Genomic DNA, 20,021 nt, shown 5'->3' with positions numbered 1-20,021 from the left:
TGTTTGTGTAACTCCTTGTTTTAGGTTTGCACTGCTGTGTTAATCTGTTCTAAAAATACGAAATATTAAATCTTTGTTCACTGGAATGAGCTCAGTGCTAAATTTAACATCAAAATATCTTAGCTTAAGAGCTGCTGGTTACTTCAATCCATGATACTCAAACTGGGGCTGTAGTCCACTCTACATACACAGCTCAGTTTCAAACACCTTAGAATAAATGTCAAAACCAAATTGTGAGTTGCGTAAAAAGAAAGTAGTAGTCAAAGTATTGACTTGAGAATGTAAATATGGTATCCTTTGGACTGGATCTTAATTTCTTTACTTAAAAAATGCTGGAGAAATTCTTTAAAATAACACTTATAAACGCCATGCTCTCCATGTGTCTCTCATTTTCATTTGACAATTAAAACTTTTTTTTACGGTGACAGAGTCAATGAAGTGTCTTTGGGGGTTACTCAGGTCACGGCGGAGCAGTAACAGATGGCGCAATAGTGAGGCATGGCTGAAGCTACAGGAAGCAGGGGAAAGCCCTGGTACTTACAGAGTCTCCTACTCTGTACTTTTCCTGTGCTAATCTGCACTGTGAGGGCTTATAGGGGCTGATTCAGTCCCAAGCAGGATTACCACCGTCATGTGACTGAAGCATTGTTGGCAATCTGGGTGGTCAAGATGGGTACAGTGTATTGGGGACAGGTAGAATATGACACCTATTCACTATTTCTATGGGAAAGAAAGCATGAGACTCGTTTTAAAGGGACAGCTCCCCCAAAACTCAAATCAAATCATAATGTAAGACCTCACTGAAAACATATTATAAATGATCCAGAGCAATCGTATTAAAGGGACAGTTCACACCAAAATAAAAGAATATGTTTCATCTTACCTGTAGTGCTTTTTATCAATCTAGATTGGTGTGAGTTGCCGAGTGTCTAAGATATTGGCCACAGAGATATCTCATCCTCTTGTTGAATATAACGGAAGTAGATGCCACTCGACCTGTGGTGCTCAAAGAGCCCACCCACCCCAAAAAAAAAAACATTTGGAAAAACTGATGAGCTAGCAGTAAATGCACGCTTCCCTCTGCTTGGTGATACCTTTGGCGGGTGTATTTTGTGATAAGTAAAATAGTTCCTCCATGAAACTGCTCACAACAAGGTTTGTGGATTAAAAAAGTAAAAAAACCCAAAAAAACCCCAAAAAAACCCCAAAAAACTTACAAAAACCAAACCCAAAATGCATGTATAAAAGATGCAATGGAGGAACTGTACAGTTGTGCAGAAGTTGAAGTTGCAGAGCAGAAATGTTTATTTTTGAAAGAAATGTTTCTCTCCCTTTAAGATGACTGTTTTGGATTATATATATTATGTTTTAAGTGATGTGATGTCAGAGTATATGAATGGTGTGGTGTCGTAAATCAAACACCTCACATACAGTTTCCCCATATGCTTAAAGAGATGCAAATTAGCAAGCACTTCAGTGTGCACGGACAAAGAGAGGAGTCAAAAAGGGACACAGAGACAGGGAAGGGGAACATTCAGTAAATGATAATAAAGGAAAAGATGTGCCAGCTGAGAGTAGCAGCAGTTCATTTCCTACAAGTCCCCAAAGGAGAGCGCAGTAGACACCGTGCTTTGTCTTCCACACATAGACAAAGATCAGTGCTGCTGTGTACACATTATTGATGAGGCTAAAGATTAGGGTTTCCACTCCTGTAGCTTTGGGGGGGGGGGGGGGGCTCTCCACACAGACAGGGTATATGTTTCTGTCTCTTCCTCAGTTGTTTAAACACTTATGGCACAGAGCTGAAACACTTTTTTAATCAAATTAAGCAATCACACTGTTTTATGAATTTTATATTAGGCCATTACACAGATTTAACAAACATTTTCCAATCTTGATTTATTCCATGTCAACATTACATCAATATAGGCTGACAATGATTCATTGCAAGGGCCCACAAAATCTACAGTTCTCTCAACATTTCCCTGCTCCACTGACTTCTCTCCGCCTGCAAGCGAGCAGCGACTGGATGTTTCCCTTTTTATCACCCAGCTCCCTTATTGATTTGAATTAATATGCAATAATTTATGTGCAGCGACCAATGAATAATATATCAACACTTCCTACACCCACCACAAACTGGTGGGTTGGAGCGAGCGGGTGTTGGAGATCTGTTAAGCAAACATAATAATGTAGATATATTTAACAGATATGACGGATTTGAGAAATACCAAATGTTCAGCGTTCCAAGAGTGTTTTCTTAACAAAGATGAGGGGGGTTGAAATATTAAAGATTACAAACTTGTTAAAATATCTGTGGGCTGCTGTTGACATACTTTAGGGCCCACAGTATCTGTTAGATCCATTTCTAGCAAGCCCTTATAATTTCCCATTTTTTGGAGTCACTTGAATGCCTCACCTGACCTGCAGCACAGGATCCTCTCATTAAAGGCAGGTGTGTTAAATTACTCAAGCAGGGAAAACACCAAAAGGACAGTCTTCAGCCAGTGTTTTTTGGTTAAATCTTAGTTTTATTATTTGATTTATTTAATTTGAACTTTGTTTTCATGTTTGTTTTGGGTTTTTTTAAAATTTCATTTTGACACGACAGTCAGACAAATCAGCGCAGCCTCACCCAGCAACTCTCTTCACATCCTGCAAATCAATCGACACCCACAGCACCCTGGACCTTCAAACAAAACAGTGAGTACAACCAAATACAGCAAGCTGGTCATGTCTACCATGGGCGGCTATTTTGAGCTTGTTTAGATGCCACAACAATATGCGTCTGTTTGTAAATCAGTAGAGAAGCCCATCAAACTTTGAAGATAATGAAGTAAAGGAGTGACTTCTCTATCAAAGCAAATGGTGAACAGTATGTGTGAACCTTAATCTAATTATATAATGTCTCTGTGTAAAGAGTTAAACGTAAAATGCTTAATATTAATTTCAATTTCTATTTGATTATGAAGATGACATCAAGATGATGACGTCTTAATTTTATTTTGTCTGTTTTTTGTGTAACAATATTTAAAAAACACACTGCATGAACACTCACTGTGAGTAGGCCTATTATAATTTTAGGCCTAGTAATGCTATCTACATGTTTCTATGAAATTAAACACAATGCTTAGGAACTGTAATGACACTAATAAACTATTGATATTCTTCAAATATGACAAATCCAAAATATGCAGCCTATATTTTCCAAATAAAAATTCAAAAGGCCACTACAACACTTTCACATCTAATGAATAATGTAATGAAACACCTGAAACTATAGAAAATTTAATTCTCTCTATAAAAAAACAAGAATAGAAAATTTACAAAATTTGGCAACCTTTTTAAAATAACTTCAATTATATGAGGTCATTCGACATCAGTTAAGATTGCATCCATCATCACTTGTAAGCTATTCTCTTTTTTCCTTTTTTATCCTCTGTCTTTTTAATCTCATTTTCTTAACTGATTTTATGCTATACATTTTTAGTTTTAGATCTCTTATATATTATAAATATAGTTCTAAAAAATAACCCTCATGATCTCATGACCATACCGACCCATAGACAGAAGTGTATATATATGTATATACAGCATATACAGTCTATGTACTGACCACTGAGGTCACCTAAAATGTTACTTTAGTGTGGCAATTGCAAAGAGGGTGGGGGTGGTTGATGAAGTGAATGCTCTTGTCGTCAATATGCAATCTTTGGTAGACGCGGTGGTTTTTGGGTACTCCATGGGTGGTATTAGCAGCATTATTGGTATGTGAAGAATGTCAGGAAATCCTTATTACCTCATTCACACTAAACGCGATAAAATTTTCGCGTCACGCCGGTTGAGTGTATCTGGCCGCTGGAGTAACTCGTGAAATTTCGCCCTCGGAAGTTATGGTTGTGTTTGCGTTAGCTAGCAGACTCAGCTAACTGCTAACTTGTTTGTACGTAAAACACAACAGAAAGCTGGATGTAAACACGTGAAACTGAGTGACCCACGATGCTAACACTCTTTATTAATTATCAAACTGCACATTAGAAGCCTTCACAACTCGACAAAAATAGCTTAGAGGAGACACAGGTGTATTTTCACAGCTTACCTTTCGCTTTGCCCACTGATGTCAGAGCCCTTTGGTTTCTTATTTGCTGTGTCTCTGTGCAGTACTGATGAGTGTAGCTCCGTGTGTCCACAGACAGCGACATAGTTTCTCCTTCATTTCTGGATCTCAGTAATGTCAGGGGACTCTCAGCTAGATAGCTGATAGGCTATCACACAGTGTCATACACAATTATCATTTAAGTTTTCGCGCCCATCATGTCGCGTCCATTATGTACATTACACTGCCTGGTTTGAATTTGTGTCTATTCGCCTCTTTGCATTGACTGTGTGTGTAAACTCGCCACGCGTAACGCTTGCATTGCCTTCAGTGTGAACACATCATTAGATCGACTCGATGCAAGATACTACAGATGAGGTGATGTAACTAGATACTTTTACTTTACTTGTAAACTTTTTAGATCACTGTTATTCATCCCCAGTCAGACACCATTTGAGCTGTTATAATTCTCATCAAAATTTAATGAGAATTGTTGTAGCTCTTGTGCCGCAGTTGTGTTTAAACATGTTTTTTTTTTTGTTTTTTTTTTTTAAAAAAGTGACCATCCATCATGCCTGTGCAGCATCAAGTTCCACTTGAATGAATTAACCCTTAGCTGGCTAGCTTAGTGAAATATCAGTTGACCTTGTGTTTATTTTTTCCCTTACACAGAGTGCAAAATGAAGAGAGGAAAAACTCCACAGCAAACAAAGCTCAGCTTTTGGAAGAGAAATGCAGCGGGACAGGAAGAGGAGAGTGACAGAAAGAGAAAGAGAGAAGACGGCGATCAGAGAGGTACTGTCTGCCCACTGTTCACAGGATTATACACACACACACACACACACACACACACACACACATACACACAATATATATATATATATATATATATATATATATATATATATTATTTATATTTGTTTATTTAGGAAATGTGGAGGAAGATTGAAGTAAAAGTTTGCAGAAATAGAAAATACTCCAGTACAGTGCAGATACTCCCTGAAAATACTTAAGTACTGTAACAAAGTATTATTACTTCACACCACTGGTCAATACCACAGACATACAAAAACAGATGATTTATACAACTGCCATCTGACATGGTTTTAAAGCTATTGTTATGCAATTTTTGCTCTCCAAATGTCTAAAATTGCACATATTTAGATCGGGGAAATCAAAGATTTTTGGGGGGGAGCATGCCCCCAAACCCGCCTTATAAGCAAGCTCAGTTTTTGGACTTTAGTATTCAAATGCTAGAGGTGCATGGTGAAAAGGGTTGGATCCAGTGTTTTTGGAGCTTGACTCATTTTAGTGACTAAAAGTCAGGATATCTCAGCCTCTGCTTCAGTTTTGACCGACCTTTTGTAATCTGCCTCCACGTGATCCACCCCATCTTCAAGTAATACACATTGCTTTATGGTTTGCTCAGTGCGAGGGCCACCATCATCATGACTTTTTTTTTTGCCTGAAACAGAAGCATTTTCTTCTCTAGTACTCCTCCAACGGGATCTCAAGCTGGCTTGTTTGGCTTGGGTTTTGCTTTAGTCCACAGTTTTTAGCACACAGGCGTCTTTGGGAAACTGCAGGACTTGACAGTGATCCTTGCACCTGCTCATGATACAAACCCAAACAGGGATCTTTGAGCAGTGTTTACACCCAGACTTTAGTTTCTGGCAGGCAGCTGTCACAGTGTGGGCAGTGAACAGTCCTTGTGCCTAATTTAAGAGTATTACATTTTTATTAGCATCCTTAGCAGTTGTATTTGTTAGATTTTTCTTGGCGTAGGTTTTTCCATTATATAACCCCACAGATGTACCAGTGATCACATCTACAAAGCAATTGGAAAAGGTTTTTTAAAGTTAACTTTTTGAAGAATTTTACTCCTCCTTGAGAATATAATTGTTGCATTTCCCCCCACTGTTTTGGGAATCTTCATATTTTCTCACTAAGAGATTAGAACTGAAATTGCACCACCTGAGGTTACTCACGACTAGATGAGTCTTTGCTTTGTCAGTTCTTCCAGTTAATGAAGTACTTACAGTAAAATGTTTACTGAGGGAATAATAATGCTGTCAGATATGTTTGGGTAAATTGTTATTGGGGAAAAAAAAAGACTCAAGATACAAATATGGGAATGAATTTTGTAAACTCAAGCGCACATTCATGCACTGCACATGTGATGCAGGCTATTCTGTGAGCCTTCACAGTCATATACGTGTGAATGAAGAGGGAACTCTGACTTGTCGAGGAAGTAAGAGGCAGGAGATAGATACATCACTGAGCCATCCTAAAAATGGAAACACGAGAGAGGAAGAGAGTGCAGAGAACCACGGGGCATAAAAGACACAGTTGAGGGAAGTAGGCTGCTGCATGTCAATCAAAAAGCTGAGAAACAAGGAGCAGAGGAGTCTCAGAGCTGTGATGCAGGGAGGTGTTGCGAGAGGAGAGAAAAGAGAGACAAGAATGAAAAGCTTTGTGAAACTCTGCCATGGAAACGAGCGACGATGCGCACACGTACACACATGCAGACAAGACACAAAAGCACATCCAGTCCGGAGCTATTAATGTTATATGGCATCACAGCGACCATAAATTAATCACAGAGTCCCTCTCACAACAGAAGCTGTTGTTTGGGGAGCCGGACAGACTGTTGGAAACTCAGCCAGAGAGAGGAAGTGTTTATAGAATGACCAGTTGGAGTGTTAATTTATATTCCTGTTATCCATCTTTGAATTTAATCTCTCTGTTCTATTACTTTCCTTAAAAAAACATTGTCACAATCATTGTGATTGCTATATGGAAATATTTACTTTTGTTTAAGCTACCACAAAAAAATCCCAGCTGTTACATTTCTGTTAACAGTAGCATTTTGACCGGTAAACTTTGTCACTTCAGTCATGTATAGAATAATTATTGTTTCTGCTTTATCTGGTGTTATAGTTTCCCTATTTCATCCCTTTGAAACCTGGATTGATATCCATATTCTTGTACTGTATTCAGATGCCTTTTATAGTTATTTCAACCTTTGAAACCCTGCAAATTGGTTTGATTTCTCTCAAAAACATGGGACAAAAGGCAATGACCAACTTGGCAAAAAATGTCCCACAAATTACAAGAAATTGATAGATTTAGGAAATTCTTTTTTTTTTAAAAAAGCTAGGGAATACATTTCCAGAGAATTGCATTTCTAATCATCATAATTACACATTTAAAGGTTGTTTTTTTTACAGAATTAATTAATTTTTGTGCCAATTTTCTGATACTTTTCACTAATTTCTTGCTTATTTCTAGTTAATTTCTCTTTTTCTTTTTAGGTTGCTCATTGCCTTCTAACCATGTTTTTGAAAGAAATCAAGATGCAATATGTCCAGGTTTCAAAGGGTTAGTCCACGTTTGAGCAGTGATACGGGTTTTAAAGCTTTCCTGAGATGTTTGCGCCCTTTGTCTTCGGTCTCAGCGGTGTAGTCGGCAGATTCTCAGCCTGCTGGTGAAGAGTTATAATTACTCTCAGCTTGTGTTTTTGTGGGTGTTGGAAACCAAACAGCAAACACTGATCAGTGTGAGTGGATTTCCGCTAAACTTGAATTTTCAAGCTACCCTTGTGCTTCATATCGCACAGTCCAAGAGATCGTTTTTTTATGTCTTATGTAAATTTGTTGCTTCTCTCCACTGAGTTGCTGAGTTTAGGGAAGGCTCACACTTTGTGCAACCCTGTCCCCTATAAATTATGTTTGTAAATTACTAATGTGTTTTAAAATTGACATTATAGTGACAACATAATTGCATAATTGAAATCAAAAACTTAATTTCCTGCATTTTCTTAAATTTCTGTGCACCACTTTGTGCCTATTTTTGCATCAGTTTATGGTGTAAATGTGGGAAATTTGGTCAAAATAACAGTCCTCTGCTACTATTATGTGTTATATGGGGTGGTGGTGGTATATGCACATGATCTGAATCGTGTCTCTTGATTTACCCCTGAAATCTACACCTATATATAGAAACCAATAGCTAGGTTAAGTGAAACAGCTTCACCTGATCAATATTTGCATCAGCAGGAGCCAGTGGTAAGTTCTTGGTTCTTGTTTTTGTAGGTTGGACACCTGCTTGTACTTGCGGTCGATGTTGATGACAGAAAGGTTGATAAGGGTACACACTTCAAAAAAAGTGGTGCAACCAGCTTTAAAATCCAAACCATACCAGTGACTTGATTTTTTTTTCTTTATTCCATCCATTATTGACTGTAAGCTTGCAAAGCTAATGCTACACTGTCTTTCCTTTGGGACATACTCACAACATGTGACAAGGGAACAAACTATTTGCATAGTCAGAGAGAGAAAGAGAGAATTTCTTAGAGTTCGACTGATCAGTATTTTCAAATTAAGAATGTATGCAAGGACTCTGAAGTCCATGGAGAGCTTTAGCATCTTTAAGCTATTGTTTTTGGTTTGTTTTGGTCCCAAGTCCTGCAACCTGTTTCGTGTTTAGTTTCACTCTTGCTGCTCTTATCAGGCCCATTTCAAGCGACAGCACACCCAGTGAATGTTACCTGGCCTGCACCAAATAACAGCTGAGGAAACTTAGTGTCTGGCTGCAGAACATGGTGGAGCATTTAGCAACTAAAGGACCATATGCTTCCCTCAGAAGTACATGGAGACTACACCAACATGACTGAATAAGTGGTAATGTTGCTCCATGTCTGCTGGATGTGTACATGGGTAATTGCTTACATGCTGACAGATTTTAAGTTTATAAGGATCCAACATGTCAGTGTTTTGTTTACAGTTTGTTTTCAGCTGCAGACGGAGGAGAAAGACTGCAATAGTTAATGTGTTTCAAATTGAAATTGAGTAAATCATAGCCTGTCTCTTTGGGTAAATAGAAGTAATACATTTCTTTTGTGAGCATTAGCGATGATTGATATGGAGAACAAGGTTGAATAGTGGTAAACTGTTCCTCAATGCACAAACACAAAAATATCTAATGTCTGAGATTAAGCGTGAAAGTGATTGTGTCAAATTTAGAGGCTGAGTCTGAGTTTGTGTTAGCTACCTGAAGTTAAAATGGGATGAGACTGCCTGCCTTATTTCTTAATTATGTTAACATTTTGTTTGAATGGCTTGAGGAGAGGAGAGGAGAGGAGACTCGGTCTACTACAACAGCACTTTAGGAGTACACTGCGTTCCTGGCCCTCTTCCCATGCAGCTTGACAAGTCCAAAGAGTGGACAGGTGGTGTGGGGATGGTGCTGGAATGGTATTATGAGATGATGCCCAGTGGCCATGTGGCATCGCCCGCTCTTCGTATGGAACGAGAAGAGTCTGGGTGCCCACAGTGACCACAGCTATGAGTCACTGGCACTGCCACTTCCTGCCAAAGTGGATCAGAATGAGTGGGGCTTTGGGTCAGGGCAAGGCTAGAACATTTGATGACAAGATTCATGGCTGGGGACAGTCTTTCACTGTAACACGAGGCTCCCAGCTAGCAGCCAAGCCGAGATCAGACTTGTTGTAACCAAAGAATGCGACGGCTCCAATCACAACAAAATTGACGTAGCTCAGGATAGAATTTCCTCTAGCCAAACTATTTTGGGAGATGAAAGTGAAAATCACTTGAAGCTAAATGAATTGTAGCATCTTTAAAATGAGGGGGAAAAGCGTGTATGTGTGTGCGCAACATGTGCTGACTAGGAAGAGATTCAATATGACCACAAAGGGATGCAAAACGGCCAAAAAGAGATACAAAAAAAATCACGACTACGAGGAGGGGCAAATTGACCAAAAAGAAACACAAAACGAGTACAAAGAGACGGAGAGCAACTACAAAGAGACACAAAATGACCACAAAAGGAGAAAAACAATCACAGATGTAAAAAAAAAAAAGTATAGAGACACAAAATTACTATAAATAGGGACAAAACAGCTAGAGACACAAAAAACAGACATAGCATTGGTACAAAGAGACACAAGATTTCTACAAAGAGATGCAAAACAGCTGAAAAGAGACACAAAGCATCTCACTTGATTACGCACAAGACGTAAACAACCATAAAAAAAACACAAAATGACTACAAAGAATTTCAAAATGATGATGATTAACAAAGATGCACTTAACAACTACAAAGAGACACAAAGCAACTACAAAAAGAGGCAAAACAACCACAGACAAACTTTCCTTGCGAACAGATAGAAGGAAACACAAAAACACCACAAAGAGACACAAAATGGCTACAAAGAGATGCAAAACAACTGCAAAGAGACACCAAGAGACTTACATGATTACAAAAAGGGCAAAGCAACCACAAAGAAACACAAAATGACAACAAAGAGTTTCGAAATGACTATAAATAGACAAAAAATGACCACAAAGTGAAACAAAGTAACTAGAAAGAGACTCAAAATGAAGACAAAGAGGCACTAAACTACTACAAAAACCCCCACAAAACAACAGAGATGAGTAATGAGAACAAAGAGACGACAATTAGAGTATAAAGTCTGTGTGTCTACCTTGAGGTGGTGGTGCCCTCTGCACGTCTGTGCACAGGAGCCTGTCGTCTTATAAAGCACCCATGCATGTTTTGGCTAATAGCAGCATAGCATAGTAGTAAAATGCAGCTTGCAGCAAGATAAAGACAGACTACAGCTGATGTGCAAAACAGCAAGAGCCAGGTAAAACATCTTATCCAAGACTAATTGGAAAGGCAATGACAATTGTTTGACAATAACAAGTCGAATGAGAGATGCTCTCTCTTTAGTCGGTTCTAATTTTGGGTGCGTAAACAAACATGTTAAAAATAGAAGCTCCCAACTCAGGCCAAGTAAAACCTTCTATGAAAGCAAAAAAAGGGTTAGTTGTAATCCTGTGGATTAATGGATTTGACAAGGGCATGTGCCTAGTGTAAGTAAGAGAGGCCAGATTACATGTAGATAAGGCTGTGGCAGGGTGATCTGCAGGGGCTCAACCTTCTCACCAACAAAAATACTGTATGTGTCAGCGAAACTTGCATTGTCGAAGACATCATCTATAGATGTGCTTCGGTTCTGATTAACACAGTTGAGAGCAAAAGCACGTCAGGGCACGTCTGTTTTTCGATTCAAAGATTGTATAACACTGGCACGAATAGCGTCACATTTAAAAGCGACTAGATTAACCGCAGCGGTCAAATTCACAGCAAAAGTTGAGTGGATTTTCAGCACTGAAATCACAAAGAGTGATATATTGACAGATGGGAGAGCTGAAATCTTTTCTACATGCGAACCAAGAGAGAGATTTGGACAAGTCAGAACTCAGTGGTCCCCTCATGCAGTTCATTCACACAACAACAGTGGACCTAAGGTTTAGCCCCGGGTAAATCTGGCCTAGATTAAAGAGGTCTGTCAACTCTTCCGCAAATGAAGCACTGGATAATCATATTACACATCATATGGGCTTCCAGTATTCGCAGTGACATCATGCTAAGCTGGTACAATAGTGGCATGTGCCAGCGGCCTGTGGCCAAAGCAGTACACACACACACACATGCACACACACACATCCACGCTGTGTCAAAGTTTGGACACATGGAGAAAAAGAGTAGCTTTCCATGCCAACAGTGACTGTAATTGAGGGATGTGTGTTCAAGAAAGGAGAACAGACTCACCGTGGCGAGCTCATCAAACTTTCCAAACAGCTCATTTAGCAGTTTAACCAGTTCCTGGGCTGTGCACTGTGAAGCCAGACTGGTGAAACCAACTATATCTGCAAACAGGATGCTGCAACAGAAAGAAAAAGAAACGTTTCAGTCATTGCAGGTTATTTTTAGCAGCATGTATGAAAGGAAGAAAAAAGATTACTGGGTGCCTGATCAGATTAGCTCTCAGAAATTTGTTTTAAATGATGTTTAGGAAGCCAGAGTGGATTTGAAAATTTTCTTTGGACATTTTTTTTTTTTTTACAGCAAACTAATCAAACATTTAAAATTAATGACCTGCAGCATCAAAAAAAGAAAGAAAAGGAGAGAGGGAGAGAGGGTGTGCTCCGTTCTCAAACTGACTGGCAGCGCAGTCAAGCAGAGCGACTCAAAATAGAAGCTAGAGCGTTCTCATGGGGATCAAGGTGGAGACATGTCCTGTTAGGAGCTGGTGAGGAGCCATTCTAGGATATATTGCAACCATCAAGGCCCTGTCACCCTCTCTAGGTGAACTTGTATTCCCTTTTCACAGTCGGTACACAGGACTGAGAGTGAGGTTGAACCAAAATAAAAATGTATTTTCTTCAAAGACTCCAGGATACAACATATCATCTGTGTTTGTTTTGACTTGTGTACTGATGTGGTCAGCACTGGTCAGGAAAAATAAGAAATATTAAGATTAATTTACTTTTCTGCTGTGATAGCACCTCCTACATTACTGTTCTCCAGGTGGCATTAATTTTTGGACTGAAGATGTTGTTGCTGTGATTCAATTGTTCCAATATCTGTGTAGGTGGGCGCTGAAAATAGTTCATAATATCACTACAGTTCCAACAGCCACATTAACCAGCTGGCTAATGTTGTTAGCTGCCTCTATTTGCTGTGAGCACTCCCCATGTAGCAGCCAAAATACATGGGGCACAGCCATGGCATGTCATGTAGGCGGGGCGGAGCGGACTTTTTTACCTGCTACACAGACGTTATCTTTGCAGCGTGTGATTGCTGCCAGCTTTACTGCGTGCATACTGAGTTTTAATGATAATACAGATGGTTACGGAGGGTTTAGGTGCATGTAGGGCATCAATCTGCTTTGCTTGGGGGCCACTTTTACAAAATGAAAGGAGGCCAGGGGCCAGTTGCAGCAGCCCCATATACAGTATGTGTATCATTTCAGGATGTTTCTAGGATTTGAGGACATTTCAGGATTTTAAGACATTTCTCAAATTTGACAACATTTCTGGTATTTTAGGATGTTTTTAGGATTTTAGGAAATGTCAAGGATTTTCCGACATTTCCAGGATTTTAGGGCATGTCATGGATTTTTAAGACGTTTTTAGGATTTTAAGATGATCAGTTTTTACAACATTTTTTGGATTTGAGGACATATCTCAGATTTTAGGAGATTTCTTGGATTTAGGACATATCTTGGATTTTAGGACATTTCTTGGATTTTAGGACGTTTCTTGGATTTTAGGATGTTTCTAGGACTTTGGGACTTTAGGGACTTGGCTGGGACCTCTGTTGGGGAGTGTGGCAGATTCTCCACTAGCACTTTCTTGATGAGCAAGCTCTATTTGCTCTTTTGTGCACTCTGGCACCTTATGTTAACTAAAAGTATTAAAACAAAATAAACTTGTGGAAGCTGGTTAGCGTAGCTTGCAAGCCTCTCACTTCTCTAGTGAAATATGACCTTGCAAGATAAGTCACATTTATTAAGTTACTAATGGTCCATAATCAGCGCTTTGTTGCTGTTTTCCTCAGTGACAAATGGAAAATTCTGCACAATAGCAACAGCATCATTTTAGATTTTAGTCTACTTCCTTTTACAAAAAGGGTGCATTTGGAAATGTAATGAGGCGCTCTACACTAAAATGATAGAGCTATTGTCCGAAAAAATGTAGCATTCTGTTTCAACATGAAGTAACGAATGATGCAGTTAATCACACATTCACTCTGTTCAGCGCGCTGCTGTGACTCCGAAAGTTTGGTGCTCTGATAACCGAAACCTGTGCACCATCACTCAAAATGAGCAGGCTATTTCCAAACGCACCCAAAGTGTTGAGACTTCAAATTTCACTTTGACTTTAAATGTTTAATTTTTAAGGTTGGTAGAGGATATTTTCACTGTCTGTGTACCTGTTTTTTCTGTGCCGTTAGTGATTTCTGCTGATTATCTTATTCATCATGTTTCATTAAAACTTCACGACAGGCCCTGGAGGAAAGTGCGTTAAAAGCTTTGAGGTCTTAACACAGTCCACCCGCCCCTGAGAAACAACTCATTATCAATCTGCATCAGAGCAGAGCAGCAACTTTTCCTGTGTAGGATTTGCCCTGAGTGCTGGGTGGTGATGGAGGGTGTGAAGGGGATTAGTCATCAAACTCTGACTGTCTTGTCCTGTCCTGTCTGTGGCCGCAGAACTAACGGCAGACTGTTGCCTGCATGTGGGCTGGTGTTTTCACAGTGTGACACAGTGCTGGATCTCTAACAGGGAGCTGCTAAATGTCATTTTGTTGTCTCACAGATGTCACCGTAACGAGGGGAAATAGATTCAGTTCGTGTGAATGTTTTAATTGGCAACCATCTGTGGCTGAAACGTTGCGTACTGTGAAGTAAGACCTCAGTACTGTGCTAGTGCAAACTCTTCAATTCACTGAAGCTCTGAGAAGAACTTCACTCATATTATTATGTATTTTACATTAGTTAACCACAAAAAGTACAAATGCAGTTTTCTTGTGCTGCGTTCAGACCCTTTAAAAGTTGAGCAAATTGGTTTGATTTCCTTCTAAAAACATGGTAAATGGGAAATGACCAACTTGGCAAGACATTTCTGCAAATTGCAAGAAATTAGTATGAAGTAAGTAGAAAATAAAGAAATACATATTTTTTTTAAAAGCTACAGGTTTATGAGAAAATTATCTAAAAAAGAGGCAGATATTTCCATAAAACTGTACCTATAATCATAATTTGTTTTTTAAATTATGTTGCAGAAAAAATATAATAAAATGCATAAAATAAATACATTTATATTTTTTCATTTATCAGCCCCTTTTCAAGGCCAAATTTTGTTGGTTTTTTGTTTTTTTCCCCACTTATTTTCAGGTAATTTTATTGTGATGTTATTACTATTTTTGGCCCTGTCTTGTTAGGTATCTAGTTGTCTTCTCCCCATGTTCTTTTTTTAAAAAGAAATCAAACCCATTTGCTCAGGCTTTAAAGGGTTAATCCCTCAAAGTAACAGAACAAATTCTGTTTCATGCCCGCTCTACATTGCAGGCCAAAATGATCTCTTAAAAAAAAAAAAAACATCTTTAAAGTTAAACTGCTGATCATAAATTTTTACCCAAATGTTTCATAGCCTTCTGTTATACTCCTCGAATAACTGAAATGCAGACTCAGACAGGCTGATTGTAAAATTAATCATCATTTCACTGTCCCACCTGTGGTAATCATCCAAAAGCCAGCTGGAAATCCAACCATCCTCTCACAAGCAACTATTTTCTTTGGCAGTTTAGTGAAGAGAGGCAGGTCACAAACCACACTATAAAATCATATTGTTATATTTGGAGCTGATCATCACTCATTTGTCTTATCTGTGTCTTTACATAGACTGCTGACTATTAAGAGTACAGAGTAGAGGACTAATTTTGCTTGCGAGGAACAATGCTAATTATTTTCAAAGCTCTGCTTTTAAAAATAGCACAGCTGCGCTACAACGTCTGCCCGGAGTAGCTTATAGTGCATCTCTCTCTGATGTGATGATATTACACAGCTGAGATAGTCCCCTTCAACACGCATATTTTAGGATGATCCCTAGTGTGCTTGCTAACAGACTCCTTCAAAGTGACACATGTCTCAGTTCATGTCTGGTTCACAATATCTGTGTCTGTGTTATCAGACACGTAGAGGCTGCACAGTCTGGAGATTCTGCAGCTCTCATGATGACTACATGCCTTGAGTTCAAATGTTCTTCTGCGAGACAATGTTGTATAAACTGTCTCCACAGTCTTTAACCCTTTAAAACCTGAGCAAATTGGCTTGATTTCTTCCAAAAACATGGGAAGAAAACAACGAGCAACAAAAAAGATTGCCCAAAAATTTGTAATAATAATAATAATTAGTATTATTATTATTTAAGAAATGGAAGTAAGCTGGGAAAGCTACAATTTAAATATGTTATTATGAAAATTAGCTGTAAATAAAGCCCCCCTAATTCTTTCTTTTTTTTTCCTTAGACATTTTCCCTGAGCTTTTTACAAAATCATTTTCTAAATCTTGTATTAGTTTTTGCAGTTTCTTACCAACTTGTTCGTTGCCTTTTGTCTCCATGTTTTTGAAAGAAATCGCAGCAGTTTGCTCAGGGTTTAAAGGTTTAAAAGCTTGTGAAAGGTGTCTGAAAGCAGCACAAGAAAAGTGATGTTGCCCCATGTTTTGAAGTTAAAGCTCTTATGTCTACATCTCTTGAGAAGTGAGACACACTGGAATAATGACCCTCATTTGCTCAGCCCATACTGGACTGAAAGCCAGTGCTGGCTGTAGAACATTCAGCACCCTCAGTAAGTTGTATGAAAGTGTATTTTTATCATATTTATAACAAACAAGAACAAGAGTAAATCTACACAAATAAACAAATTAGCAAACTGACAGTAATCATGTGAAAACAGTAAAAGTAAAGAGTGCTAACTTCACCTCCTTTTTTCTTTTTCTTTCTTTTTTTTTGTATTGCGCACCTGATGTGTTTTGCATTTTCATTTTTTCTTACTCTGATGCTCTCTACTAGGTTTGCAATGGTATGAGATTTTCACAGTACAATACCTGTCTCAGAAAATATCACAGTTTCACAATATTACAGAATTATTAATATATTATCAGTCAGAATGACCCTTAATGGAAGGAAAACAGAAGGGTTAGTTTTGGTTTAACAAATGTTTTATCACTATATTTAAGACTTGAAACCATTTTATAAACGAAAGTATATTGAAAAAAACTAAAACAAAGGTGAGATTTAGGACTAGAGGTGGTACATCTAATAAAGACTGCCACTGCTAAAAGCTCATAAACGTGGTAATAAAAGTGAGGATGTAGGCAGAAATTTTCATACAAGTGAACAAATGTTTTTGGATTTTTTTTGGAAAGAATCCTGAGCAAAGTACGATTGAGACTCCTACGTGTGGCTGTGCATGAATCATAAACCAGTCATGACATGCTGCAGAGAGCATCCCAGTGAGTGCGTGACCCCAGTATCTCATGACCTCATGTGAACTTCGCTGCACTCAGTTATTTTTGGCTGTGTTTACCTCGTTTAAATCACATGCACACCATTGTCTCCACTTTAATGTGAAGCATGCGCGGCTCATGGGGTAGGTGTTCTGTTTAAAGTTCAGGTCAGACTCCTCGGTCGTTGGTTAACAGAGATACGGACAGCATACTCCTTAACCCTTTAAAACCTGAGCTCATTTCATTCAAAAACATGGAAAGAGAGACGGCCCCAAAATTAGCAGGAAAGTAGTAAAAAGTTACAAGAAAATGTCCGCAAAAATAAGCACAAAAAAGAAAAAACAAAGAATACAAAAGTAAAAGAGACAATATGTTGAAACAAAATTAAAAATGTATTTTTCTTTTTTCTGTAACCTAAGTTTAAATATAATATTAAGAGAATTATAAATATAGTTGACTGCACATTTTTTCTGAACAAATCTTTTGCAGTTTACTGAACATTTATTGCCAGGTGGCACATTATGTTTTGTTATGTTATTAAAAGAAATCAAACCAATTTTCTCAGATTTCAGGGGTTTAAATGCTCGGGGGAGGCATTTGAACGCAGCACAAGAAAACTGATGTCGATTTGGGTGTTAAAGGGTTAAAAATAAGCCACAAACTTTGTTAGTATTGGCATACTCAGTTTTGAAAAAATGCCCATGATTAAGTACCTCACCCATATGAGCAAATTGTCCTGCTCAGCACATTGTAAAGGTGCATAAATCCTGGGATATCCACTAAATAAGAAAACAAAGCTTACTTGGTGATTAGTAACCATGTCCATGTGTGTGAGGACAGGTGAGCTAAATCATTAAGACAAATATGAGCGGGGTGTGTGCTGAGCATGCAGTTAATACCACAAACACCTGAGGCTTTTTTAGTCCTTTGAAACCTGGAGGGACATCAGTTTTTCTTGCGCTACATTCAGATACCTTTCACAGGTATTTCAACCTTTGAAACCTGAGGTTTAATTCTTTAATTCTCTTCAGAAACATGAGAAAAGGCAATAAGAAAATTGCAAGAAATTGGTGACAAAGGTGACAAGAAAACAACCTGAGAGACAGAAAATATCTATAATATATATATACAATTTTAAAGAGGAAAATAGGGAAAATGTCCAGAAACTATATCTATGATTGTTAGAATTGTGTGTTCAAAATATATTACAGAATATATCATAATTTTAAATTTTAGCACTTTTTCAGGTTATTTTTTGCTTGTTTTTGATTTTTAGTTTCCTTTTTTTAATATTACTTTCAGGTAAATTTTTTTATAATGTTTTACTTATTTGTTGCAGATTTTTGGGACATTTCTTGTTAAGTTGGTCCTTGCCTTCCTTCCATCTTTAAAAAAAAAAAATCAAGTCGGTATCAAAGGGTTAAAATACACAGCATACGTCTTTATAGATATTTGACATAGAATTTGCAGTTGCGTAAACATGAATTTTTTTCCCGGTCTTACAACTGTTGGATCACTGAGAAGCACAGGGATCGCAGACTGGGAGCTTCTGTATCTGATTTTGACTGTCCTTCAACAAAACCTTCAAAACAAACACTGCAGCACACTTTGCAACAGCTATAAGTTAGGTGGAACCACAGCCATTGCCTTTGCCAAACCATACTGCAAAACCTCAACCCAACTCACATTTCTGTCTCCGTATGCTCATCATCCATGGCAGGTGAAGCACAACAATTCAAAAGATTAAGCGATGTAATAGAAACATGATTTTTCCTGTGGTAACTACAGCTAGTCTAATAATATTGTCTAATTCGACCTCCCTCACACCCTCATCCATTATTTCCTCTCCAATGGCGCATATTGGCGGGAAGTTATTCCCTTAATTATCTCCTCTTTCCCTCTGTGGGAGGCATTACTGTAGCTATTTTGGCAGATGTGATTTCAATTTAATCACGTAGCAGAAGACGCAAGCCAACTCAAGGGTTAACTTTGGATGGGCCCCTATGGAGCTACAGTATGTGGGCGGTGTATGTGCTGACGTCGGGCCAATAAAGGGGCTAACAGAGACGAGTGTGCAAGATGCTTACAGCACATTTTAGAAGAATCAACTGTAACTTTTTTGTGAGCTTCTACAAACATTACAAACCCCCCGACGGTGTCCCAAGTAGGTCATCTTGCAAAGAGAATGACACAGTTTTGTTAATAGTTGCAACAACGTCCTGATGGCTGGTGCTGTTTTAACCTCGTGAGTCTGTGTGTGTGTGTGTGTGTGTGTGTGTGTGTGTGTGTGTGTGTGTGTGTGTGTGTATAGCTACCAGTTGTAGCGAGAAAAGAAGCCTTTTTGAGTATTTTGCCAGGTATTTATATGTCTGTCTGCCTTGAAAGTTGTAAGTAAATACAACTATTAGTCTTAAATTTTGTTTACTTTATATTTAGTCTATTTAAAATGTACTTATATTTACTTAATTTTGTGAAATTGTTGCAACTTAGAAATGATAAATTTAATTATATCAATCTGTCTAAGTTTTAGCAATTCTGGTAAACCAAGTTTACTTTGCCGGTTGCAAACCAGTCAGTCACATTTGTATTTTCTTAAGCTCGTTGAGAAAACAGAACTCGCAGATCTTCTAACTCCATCATTGGCAAAATCCTCTTTGCGATGATCAAGTAAAGTCAGACTAACTTGGTTTACTGAAGGTGCTAACGCTTAGAAAGAATGACATAAGTCCATTTGTTCACAAAATTAAATAAATACAGCTACATTTTGAGTGGGTTTTTGCTTGTTAAAAATTTGGAGGGGGCATTTTTTTCCTCACAAGACAAAACTTGTCGATGTAAACCAGGTGGTGTAGTAGTTAGCACTGTCGCGTCACAGAAAGGTCCAGGTTTGACTCCGCCAGCTGGCTGGGGCCCTTCTTTGAGAAGTTTGCATGTTCTCTCTGTGTCAGTGTGGGTTTTCTCCAGGTTCTCTGGCTACCTCCCACAGTCCAAAGACATGCAGGTTAGGTTCATTAGTGACTCTAAACTGGCCGTAGGTGTGAA

General features: G+C 38.4%; 1 protein-coding gene across 1 annotated transcript in view; it reads right to left on the bottom strand.

Annotated features, from left to right (window-relative positions):
• Nucleotides 1–20,021, bottom strand: part of LOC121952008 (adenylate cyclase type 1-like) — a 54,218-nt gene that overhangs the window by 22,699 nt on the left and 11,498 nt on the right. Inside the window, exon 4 of the mRNA XM_042498516.1 lies at nucleotides 11,735–11,846. Coding sequence (XP_042354450.1) covers nucleotides 11,735–11,846 — 112 coding nt within the window. The remainder of the gene's footprint in view (nucleotides 1–11,734; nucleotides 11,847–20,021) is intronic.

Source organism: Plectropomus leopardus, chromosome 12 (assembly GCF_008729295.1).
Source record: "Plectropomus leopardus isolate mb chromosome 12, YSFRI_Pleo_2.0, whole genome shotgun sequence".
NCBI lineage: Eukaryota > Metazoa > Chordata > Actinopteri > Perciformes > Serranidae > Plectropomus > Plectropomus leopardus.
Note: the sequence above shows the minus strand (reverse complement) of the source record. Positions and strands in the feature narration are given on the sequence as shown.